Source organism: Podarcis muralis, chromosome 7, assembly GCF_964188315.1.
Source record: "Podarcis muralis chromosome 7, rPodMur119.hap1.1, whole genome shotgun sequence".
Classification (NCBI taxonomy): domain Eukaryota; kingdom Metazoa; phylum Chordata; class Lepidosauria; order Squamata; family Lacertidae; genus Podarcis; species Podarcis muralis.
The window spans coordinates 23,754,690-23,776,275 of NC_135661.1; the positions used below are offsets into that span (position 1 = coordinate 23,754,690).

Consider the following 21,586-nt stretch of genomic DNA (forward strand, 5'->3'; position numbering starts at 1 on the left):
CGGAAGTGTCTCCGGACAGCGCTGGCCCCCGGCCTCTTAAGTGAGATGGGCGCACAACCCTAGAGTCTGTCAAGACTGGCCCGTACGGGCAGGGGTAGCTTTACCTTTACCTTACCTTCCCAACATTTAGCTTAAGCCTTTTCTCGTTGTTGGTTGAACCCATCATTTCTTCTCCATGGGGTTGAACAGTCAATTCCCATTTTAGAGTATCTGCTTTGTTGTACGGAAGGTCCCAGCGCCACCAGGCTTGGGGAAAGACCCTGATTTGATTACTTAGAAGCCAAAAAGACAGAATGGAGTTAGGTAGATAATAGACGATTCATACATTTGTTTCCTCCTTAAGCCTACCCTTCACATGTTTTGAATGATACTTTGTTTCTTCTTATCCAAGCTAAGCAAACCCAGCTTCATTTTATGCTGTTCTTGAGAACCCCAACTCTCCCTGCATCCTCTCTCGTTGCTTTCCTCACAATATTCAAGTAGCAAAAATAAGCTCCCTGAAGTGAGTTGTCGACAACCCCCCCCCCTTTTTTTAATAGTTTGCCTATCCATACTAATTTCAGTTAGTTCCTTGAACTGCAGGTATGGGACATCACAGGCCTCCCAGTCCTCTCTGTCTGACCCTAGGGGCTTTCCCCAGGCCACAACCTTTGTGAGCCACATCCTTTACCAGCCCTGATTTGCACCCTCCTTGTGTGTTTTTGCCTGGCTGGAATGTGTCCGTGAACTCTGATCATGCCTCTTGCTTTTTGGATGGAAGATAGAGGTGTGTGTCTGTGTCTGTGTGTGTAGAAACTAGCCTACTGTACAAAGGCAAAATTCACACTGTCCATTTCTTTCGTATTTCCTTATCAGTCGCCTTCCACACACGTCTGAAGATTATGTACAAAATGCAATAAAAAGCTAAAAACAACATAGAAAATAATAGCAGACCAATTTCAAAACATTACCAAGTTGGTGAGGGATCTGGAGACTAAAGGTTGTCTCCAGTGCTAGTCCTACCCCTAAGTAGGCCAATTAAAGTTAATGGACACAATTCACTTAGGTACATTAATTTCAGTAAGTCAGCTCTGAGTATAACTTAGTTGGATACAACACAATCTACTATGAGGAAAGGAATTGGGCATATTTAGCTGAAAGGAGAGACAAGAGAGGATTTTTAATCCTTTTATGAAATCTGCATGCTAAGGGAAATGTAAGTTGCAGTTTATGTGCGAAACAACCAGCTGTTGTGCACATTCACCAAGCCTTGTGGAGAATGTGCACAGAATCCTTCCATATGAAGAGAAAGTTGTACACATTTCCCAGTCAATGTATATAATCTCCAACAGCCTTGGAAAATGTGCATATCTCTGCTGAATTTTGCACTTTCTTCAGACATTCTGCACAGTGCCCAACAGGCCTTAGGGAACATACATATATCAAATTAATATGTACATTCTGCAGTCAGTATGCATAGTCGCCAATCAATGTGCATTTTTTTCTGTTTCTTGTTCAGAAGAGTGAAATCTGTACCCCCTGAGCTGCTTCTGACCCACTGCCTAATCTTATGTGGCCCAATGCTCAGCCAAGCATCAGGGAGAAAGGGGAGGCAGACTCCAGATAAATATAATGTGGTTTTTTCCCTGCAGTCCAGCCCTGTTTTCACCACTCCCATCTGTCCCCCTTGAAAGGCCTTTCAACTCAGTGATTCTTAGACCCACTTACGGAGCAGAACTTGACTTTCTGTTGTTTAGGCGTGGGCTTCTCCAGCAGACCACACAGATCAAACTCAAATATTACTTTGTCCTGCTCCACCAAATTTCCCAGCTGTTGAACTCCCATGGAAATTGTTTGGTTTTCCCCAACCTAATGGATAGATGAGACATTTATCCCAGAACTCTTCTCTGCCTGCATCTTTTGTCACCTTCTTGTCTCTGGAGTTATGTGTGTGTTCTTCCACCTCCTCTCTACTTTTGTCTGTCTCTTCTTCTCCTACACGCTCTCTTCTCTTTCCCCTTCAGGACTATGAGAGTAAGCTCCAGGCCTTACAGAAGCAGGTGGAGACCCGGTCATTGGCTGCCGAGACCACAGAGGAGGAGGAGGAAGAGGAGGAGGAGGGTGAGTTCTGGGTGGAATTCAGACAGTTTGTGTTGCAGAGAGAGTGAGAGACTGCTCCACAAATGTTCACGGTGTCTGTGGAAATGATCACAGCTCTTCAATCTGCTTTCACCAACCTGACAGTCAACAAAATGAATATCAAAGACTACAGTTCCCATCATCCATTACTGTTGGTCATGCTGGCTTGAGCTTATGGGAGTTAGGACTCAAACTACATTTGGAAGGCCACACATTCACCACCCCTGAAATAAACAAAATTGCTATCAAAGATTACAATTCCCATCATCTGTTACTCTCAGCCATGCAGGGTGGGGCTGATGGGAGTTGTAGTCTGAAACATCTGATGGGTGCCAGGTTGACAAAGGCTACCTTAACAAAACAAAAAGTGACTTTCCTTCCCTCTTGATGCAACCCAGTGTTTCAGTTTAACACAGAACAATCTCTTCCAGGAACTTCTCTGTATTTATCACTTGGATGGTTTTTGAAATATGTCGCTTACCCTTCGGGATCACCACCCTTTAGGGTAGACTACAAATACATAAAACAGTCAGGGTGTTCCTGTGTTCTGCACAATATGTTGCATAACCCTCACAATGACTGTAAGGTTAGGCCATGGTTTTTACCTTCATATTGCAGATAAGGGCTTGAGAGAACCATATCTCAGTTTCTTAGCTGGTATACTCTTTTGAGGGGGATAGTTTGCACTCTGTGAAATTTTTAACAGTTTCTCTCCCTCTGATTCTTTTAGGAACTGGACATAGTTAGATCAGGCTGGGGAACCTCAGATTCAGGGGCCAAATGTGGCCCTCTGTATTCCTTTATCTGGGGCTCATGACTTTATCTGTTAAATGAGAGAAAATAATAATAATAATAATAATAATAATAATAATAATAATAATAATAATAATTTATTTATACACCACCCTCCCCAGCCAAGGCTGGGCTCAGAGCGGCTTACAAGCAATAATAAAAACAAGTTGAATGATTACAACTTAAAAACAAAATTAAAATACAACATTAAAATATTGAAACATTAAAATATTAAAATGTAGCCTCATCGCAGGAGGAGAAGGAAAGGAAAAAAGAGAGAGAGGGAGGGAATCAAATTGGCTCCAAGCCAAAGGCCAGGCGGAACAACTCTGTCTTACAGGCCCTGCGGAAAGAAATCAGATCCTGCAGGGCCCTGGTCTCATGAGGCACAGCGTTCCACCACGCCGGAGCCAGAGTTGAAAAGGGCCTGGCTCTGGTTGAAGCCAATCTAACTTCCTTAGGGCCCGGGACCACTAGGGTGTTGCTATTTATGGACCTTGAGGCTCTCCGTGGGGCATACCGGGAGAGGCGGTCCCATAGGTACGAGGGTCCTAGGCCGTGAAGGGCTTTAAAGGTCAAAAGCAGCACCTTAAATCTGACCCTGTACTCCACCGGGAGCCAGTGCAGTTTGAAAAGCACTGGGTGAATATGCTCCCATATGGCCCTCAAACTGAGAAAGAGTCCTCACTCAAGACCTCAGATTATCTGGGAGGGGTGGGGCTCATGTGAAATCGGCCCCTGTCTTCAGTTCAAATGAACCCAATCACCTTCTCTCCTTCCTGCAGTACCCTGGACTCAGCACGAGTATGAATTAGCTCAATGGGCTTTCCGGAAGTGGAAGTTCCATCAGTTTACTTCCTTAAGAGATCAGCTGTGGGGGAACGCAGTCTATTTGAAAGAAGGCAATGCAATCAGCGTTGAGCTGAAAAAGAAGGTAGGGGGAATTCATGACTGAATATGACTGCATGCTGTGCACGCCTGTGTCAAGTCATCTTGCAGAACAAATGTGGGTGGTTTATGAATTGGAGGGGAGTTGGTTGACTTTGAAAGTTTGTCAGAGGGTAAATATGAGAATCACAAATGACCTTGCAATTCCCAGTTCTGCTGTGGTGCTTCAGCATGGTTCAGATTTAGCCTGTGGTCACATTGACGCCATACATTTAAAGCACCTGGCTTTCCCCTAAACAATCCTGGGAACTGTGATTTGTTAAGGGTACTGGGAGTTTTGTAAACAACAGTTCCCAGGACTCTTTGGGGAAAGCCATGTGCTTTAAATGTATGGCGTCAGTGTAACCATGGCTAGAGTTTGGAGGGGTCAGTTGTGAAGCAGATCTTCTGTCAACCTGAGTGCTCCCTGCCTTTTCCTGTCCTCAAGTTGGAGGCAAGGCGGGGAGCACAGGAAGAGACCCCTAATAGAATGGCCCTTGCTCCCTTCAGCATATTTTTGTTCTCCATGGGGAGACGGAGGGAAGCTGTTCCTGCTTTGTCTCAACTGTGGGAACTGTCTTTCTGCTTAAGGAAACCAGATCCCCGCTATAGGCCATATAAGAACGTACTTCTAGATCCAGTCTTATCTGAAGTTCAGTCTGAACACCTGCTTTTCATGCAGAAGCTCTGAGGTTAAATCCTCAGCATCTCCAGGTTTGTCTAGGAAAGACCCCCGTCTGAAACCCTGGAAAGCTGCAGCCAGTGTCAACAATACTGAGCTAGATGGATCAATTGGTCTGGCTCAATATAAGGCAGCTACCTATACCTTAAGGGAAGGAGTGTAGCTTGTTGGGAGGGTGTCTGCTTTGTGTACAGGGAGTCCCATGTTCAATCCCCATTTTCTCCAGGTGGAAACCGGGAAAAGACTCTTTCTTGACGTCCTGGAGAGCTGCTGCCAGTCAGTGTAAGCAGCACTGTCTTAGCATAAGGCAGCTTCCTCTTTTCCTGTGCATTACCTCCATTCCAGGTGCAGTTCCAGTTTGTCCTCCTGACTGACACGCTCTACTCCCCATTGCCACCTGAATTGCTGCCGCCTGAGTCGGAGAAGACCTGGGACAACCGCCCTTTCCCTCGGACAGTGGTGGCTGTGGAAGTCCAGGATCTGAAGAACGGTGCAACTCATTATTGGTCCCTGGAAAAACTCAAGTACGTTAGGGCTGCCATCAAAGTCACCCTTCTGGGAAGCATTTTATTTAATTTACAAATATTTCAGCTCTGCCTTTTCCATTCTGGTGATCCACCAGGCAGTAGCATACAACACTCAGGATGACCTAAATTAAAAGTATAACAGGATTATAAAAGAACAGCAGGAGTTTTTTTTTTTAAAGGGCATTTTGTTCTCACCTCTGAGAACCTAGAGTGCCTTTGCCATTTGGAATAGACAGTACTGTAATCAGGGCTTGCAAGGTTAGTTTTAAAAAAGAGCTAGTTCAACATGTCCAAAAGGAACTATATTCCAGCTGACATTCGTGGCATGTGCATTGCTTAATTTATTTCCCCCAACAATTATGTTCTTTAAACTTAAAGGCTCACGGAATCTAAAGAATAAAGAGGACACACAAGAGAATGAGCTTGAAGATGAACTAGAAATTGTTCAAAGTTCAGCTTCCAAAACCAACATAATTCACTTTCAGTTCACCTGGCAATTTTGGGAACTACTTTCAGGTGGACGCCAGAACTTTGGGAACTAATTCAGTAAACTTGGTTAAACTGAACTGGTTCACTCCAAGCACTAACTGTAGTGCGTGGACCAATGGCATGATTCCACATGAGGCAGTTTCATACCTTTTAAATGCAATATGGACTTTCTGGTTCTGCATTTATCTTCTTGCCCCCTCTGCTCTCCAGGCAGAGACTGGAGCTGATGCGAGAGATGTACGACCGAGCAGGAGAAATGGCCTCCAACACACAGGAGGATAGTGAGAGCACCATGACTGGGAGCGACCCTTTCTACGATCGATTCCATTGGTTCAAACTTGTTGGGAGGTAGGTGGTGACAAATTTCTATTGGCTGGTTGACTTCAGCTTGGATGGTGAATGGAGGCTTGTAGGTAGAATGTGGAAAGCAGTGTCTTACGGATCTCCAGACTTGGCTTGTGTTATCATCCTGTATAACAGAAAATGTCACGTTGGAAGAGGTTCAGATGATGAAGAGGAGACAGTGATGCTTTTTGCAGAGTTGTTCTATTGGTCTTATATATGGAGTTGACCTGCAGAAACAGCCCAGAACTTGAAAGTGGGCTCAGGATTTTGCAGGTCTGTTTGCAAGTTGAGCGTCTCTGTGTATGTTAACTTCACATGTTATATTTCACTCCCTGCACAAGATGCAGGGCAGAGGAGAACTGTAATAAATTTGGGTTTGTTGTCTTGAGAAAAGAATTAATACGGTTGTTTTCCTAAGTAGCAGTTGCAATGAATCCTAGTTTTTGGCTGGAGCGCTCTCAGCAAGCCAGGCTCCACTCGCTCACACCAGTCTCTGGGGATCATCTCCCAACTCCTATCTCAATGTTTATCATAAGGAAATGTCTCTTGCCTTTGTATATCTTGTAAAAAACTAACTCTTGAAGAAAAAAAGAAATCATTCATTCTGACTTTTAAGGGTTGCCATGTGTCCTTGTTTTCCAGGACACGTCCTTTTTTTTTATGGGTTTGTAAAATGAGAGTCATCACAGCGACCCATAGTTAAAAGTAGAAGACAGCAAATGTGTCCTCTTTTTTGCTCTTCAAAACCCTAGACTTTCTTCAGTAAAGTCCCCATAGTTTAAGGAACAATAGATTAAAAGACTCTCATAACATACAATATATATAAAGACACACACTACATGCAGAGAGAGCATCTGAAAATGACCCCACCTCCCTTTCACAGTCCAGAATTCTGCTGCCAGAATTCTGTGTGACTTATAAAACATTCTGCTTTAAGACAGAAAGTTGCAGCACTGGAAATGGTGACATCTTACCACAAACTTATTCCAATGATCTCAAAATAATAGGGTGTTTTGGCATACGAGCGTCTGATATATTGTGTAGTATGTTTCCTTTGCTTTCCTCTGAAGTCTTTCTTCCCGTCCTGCGCTGCTTGGTTTTCTCCACTGCCCCTTTCCCCCACATTCCTCTTACCTGCCCCCCCCCATTCCTCCAGGCAGCCGAAAACTTTTGCTTGTCAGTTTATTCTAGTGGGCTGTGAGCTGGACTCCACATCAAACTCCTTTGTTGAATGAAGTTGTCCTTGTCTTTCTCTCCCCTACCCCACTTGCCTGCGTTAATCAAAAGTGTTCCGTCCACCAATATATCTAGCTCCCCCATTTTCCACGGCTGCGTGAACGAGCGCCTGGCTGACCGCACGCCCTCCCCCACTTTCTCCACGGCCGACTCCGACATCACCGAGCTGGCCGACGAGCAGCAGGACGAGATGGAGGACTTTGACGATGAGGCCTTTGTGGACGATACGGGCTCTGACGCAGGGACTGAGGAGGGATCGGACCTCTTCAATGATGGGCATGACCCGTTTTACGACCGCTCCCCCTGGTTCATTTTAGTGGGAAGGTTGGTGAGGTTAACTGTAAGAATGGCCAAGGGGGGCTAGCTCTTGCCCTGGACTGCTGGTGCCAGAGCTATTCAAGCCAAGCCATGGGTGATTGGTGTGTTCTGAGCTCCGTGCATCCAGGCCTCCGCTAGTTGTATAATGTAATTTCAGCATGTTATTTATTATGAATTCTGCATCAGGATTCTCAGCTTCAATGGGTTGTATCCAACATTAGTCCTATGCACCAAGTTTCTAGTCCATGGCTATTGTGGCCACATGTCTTGCTAAGTGATAAAACCAGGACTTGTAATGAATGAGCAGTATACTAAATGTATGATGCTGAATTGCTCCCACTTTGCTCTGCCCTCTGTGGGGCCAGGAGCAACAAACCCTAAGCCTTGACTTACTGTGAAGTGTGAGCCAATGCTCATGGTTAGTTTATTTCCAAACAAGCAGTGATGGTTAGCCCGAGGTTTTATTGGTTAGTTCATATGTCACTTTAAGCCCAGTGCACCTGATTTGCTACTTCCAGCTCCAAGGAGAGCAGAGAGAAAAGGGAGGTGGTTGAGTGGCATGCCATGCGCTATGGCTTACTGTGACATGCAAATAAGGCTAGTGAGTGTCAAGGTATGGACAATACTTGGTGAAGTCTTCAGAAATTAGAGGAGGACAAAAGAGGGACTTTTGTATTCAGCGGTTAAAGCTACAGTGATCTTTGTAGTTCCTTCTCTCTACTTGCAGAAGATAAATTATGTCTCTTGGGTGCAGAAAAATCTTTTCACTAATGCCACCCAGACACCCCACCAAAACATTTGTGCTAGCCATAGTTTGAGGTTTGAAATATGCAGGTGAACCATGGTTTGGAACAGCTTTCAATTTCTCCTCAGCTCAGAAGCCCTACAAGCTAGGCATAGCAGCACAATATTGTAATGACAGTTTGTCAGTTCAGAAGTTGCATCAGAGGAAATGCATAACAGTGGTTTGCAAACTCACTTCAAGCCATACTTTCTGGTATTGCCATCTGATAATGAACCATGGTTTTGTCAATTCAGGCATCACACTGACCCATAGCTAAGCTTCCTTTAACCATTCCTTGGTGTCATATCTGAACTGAGCTCCTATATCTTTTACCACTGTGAGCTTGATTGGTCAGTGATAGTGGTGCCCAAGACACCCTTATTGAGCTACAGAATCAAGGTGGGGGAGTGGACCCTGGCAATGCATTTTCCCCCAATCTCTACTCAACAGTAAGTCCCACTGAATCCAGTGGAGCTGCATGGATTTAGGATTTCAGGTTGGGTTCCCTGTGTCTAGCTGAGACACTCTGCTGTTATTTCATAGAGACCACAATATCAAGAACCCTCTTTTGGAATGGTGAGGGCCTACCCTGGGGTGAGGAACCTTTGGCCTGTGAGCCAAATTGGATTTGGCATAGGTCCACATTTGTCCCATGAGACCACTCTTCCCAAACAATGCCCAGCATTCGGCAGGAAAAAGACTCAGCTTCAAAGAACCACCCTGGAGCTCGCTACAACTGCTGATCAACTAATTGGCAGAGTATCTTCATAGGGGCTTCTTTGAAATGTTCACCTGGTGTTGTAATGACATCAGATAATTAACAGCTGGGAGGCCCCACCCACCTGTCAAAGTTGGCCTGTGGTAGGTGGGGAAGAAAAAGGATTTGAATGAATACAGTTCTCGCTCCTATCTGTTCCATTCCCTGATGCCTTATTTTCTAGTTCTGTTTTGGCCTCAGGGAATAAAGAGCCTTCAGATCACACATCATTACCCATGGCTCCTTACAGCTGAAATCAGTCATTTTTGCATGTGTGTGCCTTGGCTGCCATCTTGTGGCTCAAAATGAAAGAGCTAGTCCCTGTGGCCATATCTTTTGGCATGCTGGGTTGTCGTGGAGGCCTGATGTTCTCATTGGGTATAAAAGCTGGAAGGGGAGGTGGAAAGGGGTGGCGGCTGTGGAGCGTTTTCTCAGAATCCTTGAAATGATGTTGTGTTTATCTAAAGAAAACAACAGCAACCCACCATTATCATTCTTTTGAGTTCCGTTGTCTTTATGTTTTGATACAAATCTTCATATTAAATTTTATTTCTCATTTGGTTTGTGTGTGTGTGTGTGTGAATATGCCACTCTGCCTCACCAACCTTTCTGCTAATATAGCTCCCCGCACCCCTTTTTCAGTCTGCTGCTGTGTTGCCTTAAAGAAAATTAGATTTAAAATGGTCTTGAAGGAAGTTGGCAGATGGAAGGAGGTTCTTCCACTCAGTGCAGAAGTAATTTCATGGAATTTCCTGCTGCAAAGATCATAGTCATGGCTGTTACCTTAAAGAAGCGATGACGATCCTGTGACCCGGGTATTGTTGGACTACAACTCTCATAATCCTTGGCCTTTGGCTGGGCTTGCTGAGGTTGCTGGGAGTTGGAATACAACAACATCTAGCGGGCAAGCACAGGTGTTCGGGGAGAATTTCAGTTCATATTTAAAGGCAAACTTACTTAATTTTTGCTTTCTAAAACAGTACTTGAACTGAAATTTTCATCCTTTGTAATTTGGACTTCTCTGAATCTTGCGGTGCAGTTCTCTAGCCAAGAAGTGTCTATGAAAGTGCATATAGCTGCTGGGAAACACTTGAATAGGGTGGAGGTACAAAAACTAGATCTCCTTTTCTGAGTGCATAGCCCCATGGCTCTAAGCACCATCAGTTCTCCTAATAGAAAATTGAGCTGCTGAGTAAGGATGGAAACAGAGCCAAAATGCAGCCCCTTCAAAACGAGAAGGTGTCAGTGTGCTCAGGAGAGCCCCACATTTTTCAGATGTACAAAAATATTTTTATGGGCGGGGAGAATAGAAGAGGATGAGCTTCTTCTCTGCAACCCCCGCTCCCCAACCAACAGCCCAGTGAAGATTGGGACAGTGGGAGGAGGCGCTAACTGTCTGGAGCCCCTAACAGGATCATCCCTCACTGCAATATTTTGTTGCAGGTCCCACTTACCTTTTAATTAACAACCTTTTAAAAGGCCTTAGATGAACTGTGTGCTGCCATGAGAGAGGTTTAAATGTGCTTTGGAAAATGAAGCTTCATTGTTGCATATGTCCACCTTTCTTTGCAGGGAGGGCTTCTGCATCCTTGATCCCCACCACCGATGCAGAGAACCTCCCAGGCAGAGGGATTTTAAGGATCCGTGAGAATTCCATGGGGGAGTCGGTGTTAGAGTTGACAAGTGTGGGGGAACCTCAGTGTTGTATCCAACAAAGTCCTACTCGCGTAAGATCCATTGAAATGATGGGCCTAAGCTAGTTATGGCCATTCATTTCAGTGAGTCTGCTCTGAGTAGGACGAGCGTAGGCTACAACCATCAGAAGCATTGCCATTGCTCAAGCAGGGCAGGGGATATAATTCTCATTGAAAGATATATGATCCCTTAACTGCAAGGGTATACAAGTGCAAATGGTGAAGAGATGGGGGAAGACTTAATTTGCAGCTTGTTCTGCCACATGAGAGGCAAGTGTTTTAAAAGCTTATATTTATTCACTCCTAGTGTTCAATAATGACATAGTAACTTGTTGAATCTCTTGCCTGGTACAACCTCTCTTGATTCCACTGGGAGTGAAAATGAAGCCAGACTTGATTTAATAGAAATGTTGCATTTTTTACAAGCTCACAAATGACACAACATTCCCTTTTGGCATATTCAGGAGTCTCCATCTCTTCGGAGCAGACTGAAAAAAATGAAGTAGATCCTTAACTGATTTATTCCAGTGCTGAGTTGTGGCTATTTCTGTTCTTCACGTTTTTATTTTGCTCGTAGCACTTATTAATCTATTATTTTATTTTTATTTTGTACTGCCATTTTGTTGTCATTTTTGTTGTAGAATTTATGTATATGTATATATATAAAATCATGCATTTTACATTGCTCACATTCTTTTCATTTCAGGAAATGTCTGCCTGGTGGGGCAAAGGGCATGGGGATGGCAGAATAGACTAATACCTTGCAAGCGACTAGCCTACAATATATGTTTTCCTGGCCTTTATTCCTGTTCACACTTAAGTATGTTTAGCCAGTTATGGCATATAAAGCTTCCCCCTTACAGTTTGCCACAGTCCAAGTAGATAGGAACATAGGTAGCTGCTTTATACTGAGCCAGACTTGGCCCCATCTAGCTTAGTATTATCCTCCCTGGAGATCTTTCTGCATACAAGGCAGATGCTGTTCCACTGAGCTACAGCCCTTCTGAGAAGGAGCTATTTGAAGTTAACGTAAGCAGGAAGGGTAGTAGGGAGTGTAGTGAGCCTGATACTCACTGCAGCTTGTTCTCATTACATTAAACTATGGTTTAGCTTGTTGTCTGAACACAGCCATTCTTGGATGTTGGGCAACATCACTGAAATACACATGGAAGGATGAAATCAATATTAAGCCCCATCATATTTCCCCTTTTAAAAGTGCTTCTGCCTGTTTAGAATGCATTGTGAATAAAGGTGAACACTTTAAAAAAACACACCAAAAAACCCCTGCAATTTATTTTCATGATGTACTTGAAATGTTTTCATAAAGCTTTCATCCTTAGTAATGTTAGTAATTGGCTAAAAAAACACCCCACGTTTATAGCTCTCTTCCATTTCAAACATCTTCTTTGATAAACCAACATCTTCATGTCTAACTCACTACCATTGAGTGGCTGGTTGAGTTTTTATGCATTGATGCAAATGTGTTGAAACTGGTTTGCAGATTCCAAAACCTAATACGGTGCCTGTTCAGGCTGACAAGTGCAAGCTTCAGTTTGTAAGCAGTGTTCTAATGTTTGTGCTTCTGTATAATATCCCTCCTTTAACCCCCCAGGGCCTTTGTCTACTTGAGCAATCTTCTCTACCCAGTCCCACTCATCCACAGAGTGGCCGTGGTCAGTGAGAAAGGGGAAGTGCGTGGATTCCTGCGTGTGGCAGTCCAAGCTATAGCTGGTAAGGTGCTGTGCTTACACTCTGCTCTTCCATGATTCCTCATGGGAGCTTCTTTCAGCACAAGGGCCACATTCCCTTCTTGCCTGTCTTCCAACTCTATGATTCTGGGGGCCTCCTAGAATCAGAAACAGGTGGGGCAGCGGATGCTCATTTATCTTTATACAATCATCTTGTTTCTACACATCCCCTCTCTGCCTGTCCTCCAGGCAACCAAGAGGCATGATCAGGGTTCAAGGGCAGATTCTAGCCAGGCATAAGTGGACCAATAAGGGTGCAAAGCAGGGTGTGTGTTGTGTGTGGCCTGGTTAGAGCCCCAAAGGCTGGTTAAAGAGGCCTGAGGTTCCCTATCCCTGCCTTTTGCGATCCCATGCTGGTGACAGAGCCTCTCCAGTTCACCCTACTTGTGGTCTCCTGGTTTACAACAATTCATCTAACGCTGAACACAGTAGCTGCTTTCCCCCCTTTGCGCCAAACTTAAGAAAACGGTGGCTGATTTTCTTTGGTAGCTCAGTTCAAATCTCTGTCCTTCAGTAAGGAATAACATAAGATATTTTCCAGGGTTGTGAAATTATTTATACAGTGCAGTCTAGTGGTTAGAGTGTCGGATTGAGGCCTGGGAGACCTGGGTTCAGATCCCTTGCTCAGCCATGAAACTCACTGAGCCAGTCAATTTCTCTCAGAAGAACCAAGCTCCTTAGAGGAAAGGTGTGCTATAAGTGCAATAATAAATAAAATGAACAAGATCAACTGAATAGCTGAGTATTGTAAACCAATAGCTGAATTCTACATTTTTTAAAGGTCTACTACAGTTTCTTTGAAAATCTAATTGCTCATCTGATTGCTGTATCCATTCCCAGGGATTTAAGTAAATAGGTTGTGCTAGCAGGAGCCAGCTCAACCAGTCCCACTAGTGCAGTAGGGCTTCCTCCCTCTCGTTTCCCCATGCACCCTCCCATTAGCTCGGGGGAGGGGGTTAGCAGAACCTCTAAAACAGCACTTGGGCGGGAGAGAGGGGAGATGTTCTGCCTGGAAGGCCAAAATGCTCACATTGATGGAGCAATCATAATCACATGATGTTGAATTCCACCCTATGCTTTGTTCTTTTAGCTGACGAAGAAGCCCCTGACTATGGATCTGGTGTTCGGCAGTCGGGCACTGCTAAAATCTCATTTGATAACGAGTATTTTAACAAGGTAACCCGCAACTTAAATGAGCTCTTGTATCTGTGTGTTCCTGTCCCTTTTGGTGTAGAAAGCGGACAGAAAGCTAACATCGCTCCTCTCTCCCTTTTGGTTTGCTCAGAGCAACTTTACGTCGGTTGCGATGACCCGTTCTGGGTTGTCCTTGGAGGAACTGCGAATTGTAGAAGGTCAGGGCCAGAGTTCAGAGGTCATCACACCTCCTGAGGAAATCAACAGAATGAATGACATGGGTAAGTGATGCAGCTCTTAGGAAAGGTGGGACAGGGTAAACAGAGGCTTTACGTTGAATTTAGGGTTAGGTGCAGGATCGAAGCAACGTACCCATGCAGACTGGGGTTCCCCTCCATTCAAATCAGTGATGGGGAGCCTGTGGTCCTCTAGATGTTGCTGGAGTCCAACCCCTATCATCCTTGACCATACTGGCTATGGCTAGTTGGAGTCCAAGAACATCTGGGGGGCCTGGTTTTAATCAGTGTTAATAAAAGCCAATGCAGCCACTCATGAAGAGACACAGTAAGGAGCCTCCTTTCTAGATGGTGCTCCCAGGAGCCTTTAATCCAGAGGTGAGGAACCTGCAGCCCTTCAGTTGTTGCTGGAGTCCAACCTCCATCATCCCTGACCATTGACCATGCTGGCTTCTGGAGCTGGTATCACATAACATCCAGGAGGGCCGCAGGTTCACCATCCCTGGCCTAAATACTGCAGTACAATAACAACACATACTTTTTATTATCTAAACCTGAAGCAAAAGTATCAAGACATATCTAAAAATAGCCCCGAAGCTGATAACATTAGCACCTAGCATACCTCCCCCTGCCCTGCAGTCTTTTTATACGGCAACCCCAAAGGCCAAAAGGTCCCCCTCATAGTTCTTCTGGAAGCAGATCCATTATGAAGACTCTGGGACTAGAGGAGGGAAGGCAAGGCAGGCGGATCAGGGCAGGGGCACGAGTGGCCCTCCGGATGTTCTTGCACTATAACTCTTGCCATCCCTGATCACTGGCTAGGGCTGATGGGAGTTGGGGCATCAACAGCATCTGGAGGGCACCATGTTGTTGACCCCTGATTTAGAGATGGGTGTGTAGCTTCCTGAGGGACGCGGGTGGCACTGTGGGTTAAACCACAGAGCCTAGGACTTGCCGATCAGAAGGTTGGCGGTTCGAATCCCCACGACAGGGTGAGCTCCCGTTGCTCGGTCCCTGCTCCTGCCAACCAACAGTTTGAAAGCACGTCACAGTGCAAGTAGATAAATAGATACCACTCAGGCGGAAAGGTAAACGGCGTTTCTGTGCACTGCTCTGGTTTGCCAGAAGCAGCTTAGTCATGCTGGCCACATGACCCGGAAGTTGTACGCCGGCTCCCTTGGCCAATAAAGTGAGATGAGTGCCGCAACCCCAGAGTCGGCCACGACTGGACCTAATGGTCAGGGGTGTAGCTTCCTTCCCTCCCATCCCACATTGAGCCTGAAGAGCTGCTGCCAGTACAGGGATGGACCCTAATAGTCTGACTTGGCATGAAGCAGCCTCCTGTGTCCTTGAAGCATCTTGGGAAATTCAGATGCCATTCTGAGCAGCTGCTTGGGGAAAGCGCCCCATGACATTGAGGAGCAGGAAAACCCTGACTGTCTCATGAGTCAATCCTCCACCTTTTTCAGACCTGAAGTCTGGCTCGTTGCTGGATGGCAAGATGGCCATGGAAGGCTTTACCGAAGAAGTTGGCGACCACCTAAAACTGGGAAGCGTCTTTACTTTCCGGGTGACAGTGCTGCAAGCCAGCGGCATCCTCCCGGAATATGCAGACATCTTCTGCCAATTCAAGTAAGTTTCGCCTGCCGTGAGCAACAGCAGTATCTGTGGGTCAGAGTCTTAGTCATTGTTTTGGAAATTCTGAGCTGTTTGGGAACTGCCGTCCAAGGGTGAACCTAACCCATTCCAGGGGTCCACACACAGAGGAGTGTGACTTACTAGCCAGAGCCTCTTGTTTGACTTTGCTTCCAATTCCTCAAGGCCTCTAACTAGCATGGAAGGAGGGTGGGCAAACTTTCCTGAGGTTGGGACAACAGCATATTTTAATGAGCATTTTGACCTCTCTGTCAAACTTCCTGCAAAAGTGGGGTGGGGAACCTTTTTAAACTATGGAGCAGTAGTTCTCTTCACGACAACCTTCCAGAATAGGTGACAAAGCATTCTTTTGCTAAACTGGATTGCATTTTTGTCGCCCTAGCTTTCTGCATCGACATGATGAAGCATTCTCTACTGAACCTCTCAAAAACAATGGCCGAGGGGCGCCTCTTGGTTTTTATCACGTCCAGAACGTAAGTGGAAGTGGGTCTGCTTCTGATGGGTGACCTCCTGGTCTGTCACTGTTGTGGGGGGGCATGTTCTATCTCTTGGGAGTCAGAATAGCACAGCTTTGACGTTTTCTGTAAGGGGGTAGTTAGTGCGGATATGTGACAAAGCTGTAGCTGGATCAGACCCTGTATACATTCCAAATAGAGTTAAGCCATCCATCTCTTGTCAGATACAGTGGCTGGGGCTTTTGATTGGCTGAAGACATATAAAGCCAGACTGATGCCGTGCTAATTGTCTCTTTCGATAGATTTCTGTGGAAGTGACAGAATCCTTTGTAGAATACATCAAGACGAAGCCTATAGTATTTGAAGTCTTTGGACATTATCAGCAACATCCGCTCCATCTTCAGGGACAGGATCTCAACAGGTATTAGTGTATGGATGTCTTCTGATTAGGTCAGAATGGGAAAAAATGGAAAGGATAGCCTGGATTTGCAAATAATTCCTTAGGGAAGCATTTGGCCACCTGCCCACTCGCTCTGCTTACCTGCCTTCCTCTCCCTTCCTTTGCCACTACTAGTATAGCAGTTCTTATTCTCTTCCTTTTCCTAGCCTTTAAACGGCTTTTTAAGGCTAGGGGAAGTGGAGTAAGTTTCACGTGTGACTGCTATAGTGCTGCCTTGTGAATTAACACAGTGCAGCACTCTGGTGTCTGCATTTTCAATTCTGATTTTGCTCCCCCTTCCAGAGAGAAGAATTCAGGGGGTAGAGGGGGAGAGAGTTTATTGCCACACTGTAGCGAGCTGTATGGTTAGCATGAGACCGGTCTGTAACCACCATATTACCTGAAGAATATCTGAAGATAGCTTATAGTGTACCCAGAACAAACTTAGTTGGTCTCTAAGGTGCTACTGGACAATTTTATTATTTTTATTTATTTATTTCAACTGTGTCAGACCAACAAGGCTACCTACCTGAATCTAGCACCATATTACAATGAGGGTTGGGAAGGACCTCCAGAGGATTAACCTGCTTCCTTTCTCCACAGCCCCCGACAGCCATCCCGCCGATACTTCCCTCCCCCCATGCCTCTCTCAAAACCAGGTAAGAACAACTTTTCACTGACTCGTCTCTGTTAGTGTATGTAAAATGCAAGACTGCCTACCTGTCTTCAGCCTGCAATATAAGAAAAGAAAATCAATTAGAATATGTGTCAGGGAACTGCCATCGGAAGGACAGGAGGTGCAAAGGCTCACTGAGGTTGAGAGAGACATAGCAGCTGAAGAGGGAACCAGTAGGGGGAGAGGAGGAACTCCAAGGGAAAGTGAGTCGGAGGGATGGCTCAGAGACGCTTCCAGCGAAAACGGTGGGGAGGTCTCAGGACCTCCTATAGGGACACCCACTCCTCGCCGGAAACTGTCACGCCGAGAGTCCAGAAGACGTGTTTCCGTTAAGGAGCTTTTATGTTGGAAACGATTCCGAAAGCAACCACTTTCGGATTCTGCTAGCGACTGACGCAGCCATGCTGGAGGGGCTCCGTCACAGGCAGAGGTTTGAAAACCTGATCAAACTCTGAGGGACTTGCATTTTACGCACAAGCAGCTCATCATCCCATCACAATATGGAACCGTTTTCCTGAGGGAATCCCAGTTTACTCTTGTTTTTTGTTATAGAAGTTTCTTGCCCACAAAATCATTTATTATCCTACCTGCCGACATCTACTTACGTTTTCGACTCGAAGGGGCGGGGAACAAGAAGACCCAAATTTGCTACAACTTCCCTATGTAATTACCTGGATGCAGACTTTGCTCGCCTTTGATGAGCATCTGTTTGTAATCCTGCGGAGTTCCCTTCAGTTCATATTCCAAACCAGGGAGGTATTTTTAAGGGTTGAGGGGCTGGTTGAGTAAGCAACTCATCGGTTCCAGACACGTCATTCAGCCTGCTTTATTTATTTATAGCAGCCTTCTATCCGGTGATGCTCAGGAATTATGAGAAACCAAAAAAATCAGTGCAGTTTTGAAAGGTTTAGTTTGCTCATCTTGATTCAAAATGGCATCCGGTTGTATCTAAACATATACAAAAACCTTCTAGATCTTGGGAACCACTGTGCAAAATTTGGTTACAATATCTTAAGTGGTGTCCAAATGCAGATTGTAGAAACAATTTCTCAAAATATTTAGTAGATGTTGATTTATCTAAAGACTAGCTTCCTCGTCATCCACAGAGCTCCATTCTCACTAATAACTCACTGACCCAAGCTTGCTGCAACAATCCCATATCTTTCTTTGTTTTTCGTTTTGGTTGTGCATGTTGACTTCTTGTGTTCATTTCTCCCCTCTTCTTCTCCTGCTCCCAATCTCCTTGGTCTGTCCCTTTCCCCTCCTCGCCTCCCTATTGCCTGCTGGCCCTTCATCCCTTACTTGCCACATCCTCCACCTCCCACTGCCTTTTCCAGACCATGAGAGAAAAATTGAGTTGATCAGGTATCTCATGTCTGGCTATGTAAACGTGCATGTGCTGAACACGTTCTCCGAGCACGCCAACGTGCTTGCCTCCTCTGCCGCGGCAGCTTTCCAGGATGGGGCCGACCAGCTGCCACCTTTCCTCTTTCTGCCTGTCCCCAGCTGTCAGACTGAGCGCTTCCCCAAGCGAGATGGTTAGTAGCCGGATGCCGTCTGTGATAGATGTAGGAACAGCCCCTCCTTACCTTTTCCCTGGCCTTTCTGCATCCATCGGTGGTGTGTCCAGGGAAAGGCCAACACTGGGCAGTTATATATGCCTTTCCAGGATTTTGTGGTGGTAGTTTTGTGGTACAGTCTTGTGAATCCTACAGGACCTCATTAGAATCCTTAGTTTCTCTTCCTTTTCATTGTAGAGTTATTGTAACTATGGGGATTAAGGACTGTATCCTACTAAACTTTACTCAGAGTAGATGCATTGAAATTAACGGCCATGTCCATTCACTCCAACGGCAAGGAGGAAAGTACTGGTGGTATAATAATACCATGGTGCAACCCACCTCAGATTGGGGCACAATCCTTTTGTGGAGCCTGGAGCATCAGTTTCAGGCTTGACAACCTTGACAGTAGCTGTATTTTCATGTATTGGTAAGCCATAAACCATAGCTTTACTGTACAGAAGTGAAATAGTTCCCACTTCACTCCTCCCAGCTAATGCTTGAAGGAAACAAACCACACCCACCAGTTTGATGTTATGAATGAACCATGGGTATGATTTGTTTAGGTCTGAACAAATCACATTCTGTAGCTAAGGCTTAATGATTGTGGTTTATTTGGAGGAAAGCAAGCCACATTCCCCAGTTTGAGTTTTGGTGACACTTAAATTGGTGTGGTGGTTTATTTCCATCCAGTGTGACCCTCTTAGGTGTGATCAAAGTAAACCATGGTTTACTATGACATGTGAACTGAGTCATTGTGTGACCCATTGGTAATAATCCCAAGGAATTCTCCTTCCTATTGCCTTGTGCAGTTTTTGTAAGCTGGCCTTTTTCTCTTTCAGTCCCAGCTACCAAGCTCAACACAGTGAGTAAGCCCAACTTGGGACAGAGCGTGACCAAATATGACCTCCTTGTCTGGTTTGAGATCAGCGAGTTGGAGCCGACTGGAGAGTGAGTTCCATCTCCTCCTCATCTCTCCTGTGTTTGTTTTATTCCAACAGTGTATATCCTGCTTAACATCGTTGTATCTAAGCAGTATGTTATAAGATTACAGTAGAGAGAAAATCAATTGAAGTTTACCGTAAAATCAGAAAGCTTACTTATAATAGCTGCTGAATTAAGGCAGATGTCTGAAGTTCAATAGGGAGTTCTGATATCAGCTGGGAGGGAGTTTTGCAGAATTCAGCCCACTGTTCTGAACTCATGGCTCCTGATGGATGTGAGCTGTGTGTCGGAGCCTTTGTGGGGTGGGCACAAACAGTGACTCCTTAAGCCCTCAGTGATTGGGCAGGGATATAAGGAATCAGGCAGTCCTTAAAGTATCCTGGACTCAAGTTGTTAAGGGCCTTGTAAATGAAGACAAGAGCCTTGAAGCTAGCCTGGTGGCCACATGGGTATTGGAATGCTTGAATAGCTTGAACAACCCTTTCTATCTGCAGGGGGCTGTTCTACTATGATCCTGTGGGAACATAAGAGACTGCTTCCTGGGAAACTCTGCCTTCACATATTCCAGGGGTTGAAGTTGTGTGGACTCGTAGTCCTGCATTTCTGCTTGTGCCCTCTCCATGGCTAGCAACATTTCAAATTATGCAAAAGAAGAGAGGGCATGCACATAGCACAATTCACATTATTTATAGACAAGTGGTGGAAATTGGCTCTTTGTGGTGCTGAATTGTGACTTGCTTTACTGTGGTGCAATGCAGTCCTGTACATCCGGTTCTCATCACGCTCTTCAGACCCTCCCCCTTTCTGGTAATTGTGAGAGGAGAACAGGCTGCCTCACCTTATTTTTGAGGTGCAGGCCATTGTATGGGTTTTTTGTTAGGATGCTGTTTCCCATGAATCCTTTAGAAGGAAGGTTGGTTAAATGATCTCTCTGATTATGCAGGTGTCCTTCTTTCTTTCTCTCATCTGGCTGTTTGCACTCTTCTTTTTCTCCTCTGCAGATACATTCCTGCTATTGTTGATCACACTGGAGGTCTACCTTGCCAGGGGACATTTTTGCTTCACCAGGTACTGCGATGCTTGAATCTGAGGGTCTGCTATATTACCAGGTCTTCTGTCTGTAAGCAGAAAGACATCTTATCATACAAGAGCATGAGAAGAGGCTGCTGGATCAGGCCAGCCCATCCAGGCCAGCATCCTGTTCTCACAGTGGTATTCAGAAGCATTAGTACCTCCCACTGTGGCTGTAGAGCATAGCTATTGTGATTGCTAGCCATTGATAGCCTTATCCACCATAAATTTGTCCAATCTTATTTTATAACCCTCCAAGTTGGTGGCTGTCACTGCCCCCTGTGGGAGTGAGTTCCATAGTTTAACTATGTGCCGAGTGAATAAGCTGTTTCTTTTATCTGCCCTGAATCTTCCAGCATTCAGCTTCCAACTCCAGCTCCCATCAACCCTGATTATTCTCCCTGCTGGCTGGGGGCTGATTGGAGCTGGAGTCCAGCAACCTTCAAAGGGCCTCAGCAGGTTTCCCACCCTACATCCGACCAGCTAATTGTTGCAGCCCTGCTATAAAGCTGCAGAGGAGACTTAAGTTTTGCTCCTTCATTTCCTCCAGGGAATCCAGCGCCGGATCACAGTCACCATCATCCATGAGAAAGGAAACGAGCTACACTGGAAGGACGTGCGAGAGCTGGTGGTTGGTAAGTTCTCCTCCCTCTCTTTACTTTTCTCTTACCATCAGGATCCATTCTGGCTCCTCTTCAGACTGTTTCACATTCAAAAGAACAGCAGCCCCTCTGCAAGCAGTGCCAGCTCTCTTCCAAATACACCTCAATATACCAAAATGACCACACTGATTGAACGCTCATCAGTCTCATGTTAGCCTTTTTTAAAACCATCATTTCTGTTTTCCCTGGCTAGGAAGAAATGGATGTGTGCTGTGTAAGAGCCAGTGTAGTGTAATGGCTAGAGCGTTGGCATGGGACCTGGAAGACCAGGGTTCAAATTCCTCCCCCCCCCCCCCCAGCCTTGAAGCTCACTGGGTGTGACCTTGAGGCCAGTCA

At 45.4% G+C, this 21,586-nt stretch overlaps 1 protein-coding gene across 13 annotated transcripts in view; it reads left to right on the plus strand.

Annotated features, from left to right (window-relative positions):
* KIF1B (kinesin family member 1B) overlaps positions 1-21,586 on the plus strand; it is a 132,736-nt gene that overhangs the window by 94,060 nt on the left and 17,090 nt on the right. For 5 of the 13 annotated variants that reach the window (XM_028740688.2, XM_028740689.2, XM_028740693.2 and 2 more), the window contains 15 exons: positions 2,004-2,100; positions 3,696-3,844; positions 4,865-5,043; positions 5,746-5,883; positions 7,168-7,440; positions 12,282-12,400; positions 13,508-13,593; positions 13,703-13,832; positions 15,257-15,419; positions 15,826-15,916; positions 16,201-16,319; positions 16,941-16,996; positions 19,415-19,523; positions 20,519-20,585; positions 21,139-21,223. In XM_028740688.2, the coding sequence (XP_028596521.1) occupies positions 2,004-2,100; positions 3,696-3,844; positions 4,865-5,043; positions 5,746-5,883; positions 7,168-7,440; positions 12,282-12,400; positions 13,508-13,593; positions 13,703-13,832; positions 15,257-15,419; positions 15,826-15,916; positions 16,201-16,319; positions 16,941-16,996; positions 19,415-19,523; positions 20,519-20,585; positions 21,139-21,223 (1,861 nt within the window). The remainder of the gene's footprint in view (positions 1-2,003; positions 2,101-3,695; positions 3,845-4,864; positions 5,044-5,745; positions 5,884-7,167; positions 7,441-12,281; positions 12,401-13,507; positions 13,594-13,702; positions 13,833-15,256; positions 15,420-15,825; positions 15,917-16,200; positions 16,320-16,940; positions 16,997-19,414; positions 19,524-20,518; positions 20,586-21,138; positions 21,224-21,586) is intronic. The other 8 variants (XM_028740690.2, XM_028740694.2, XM_028740692.2 and 5 more) reach the window with 2 other exon arrangements.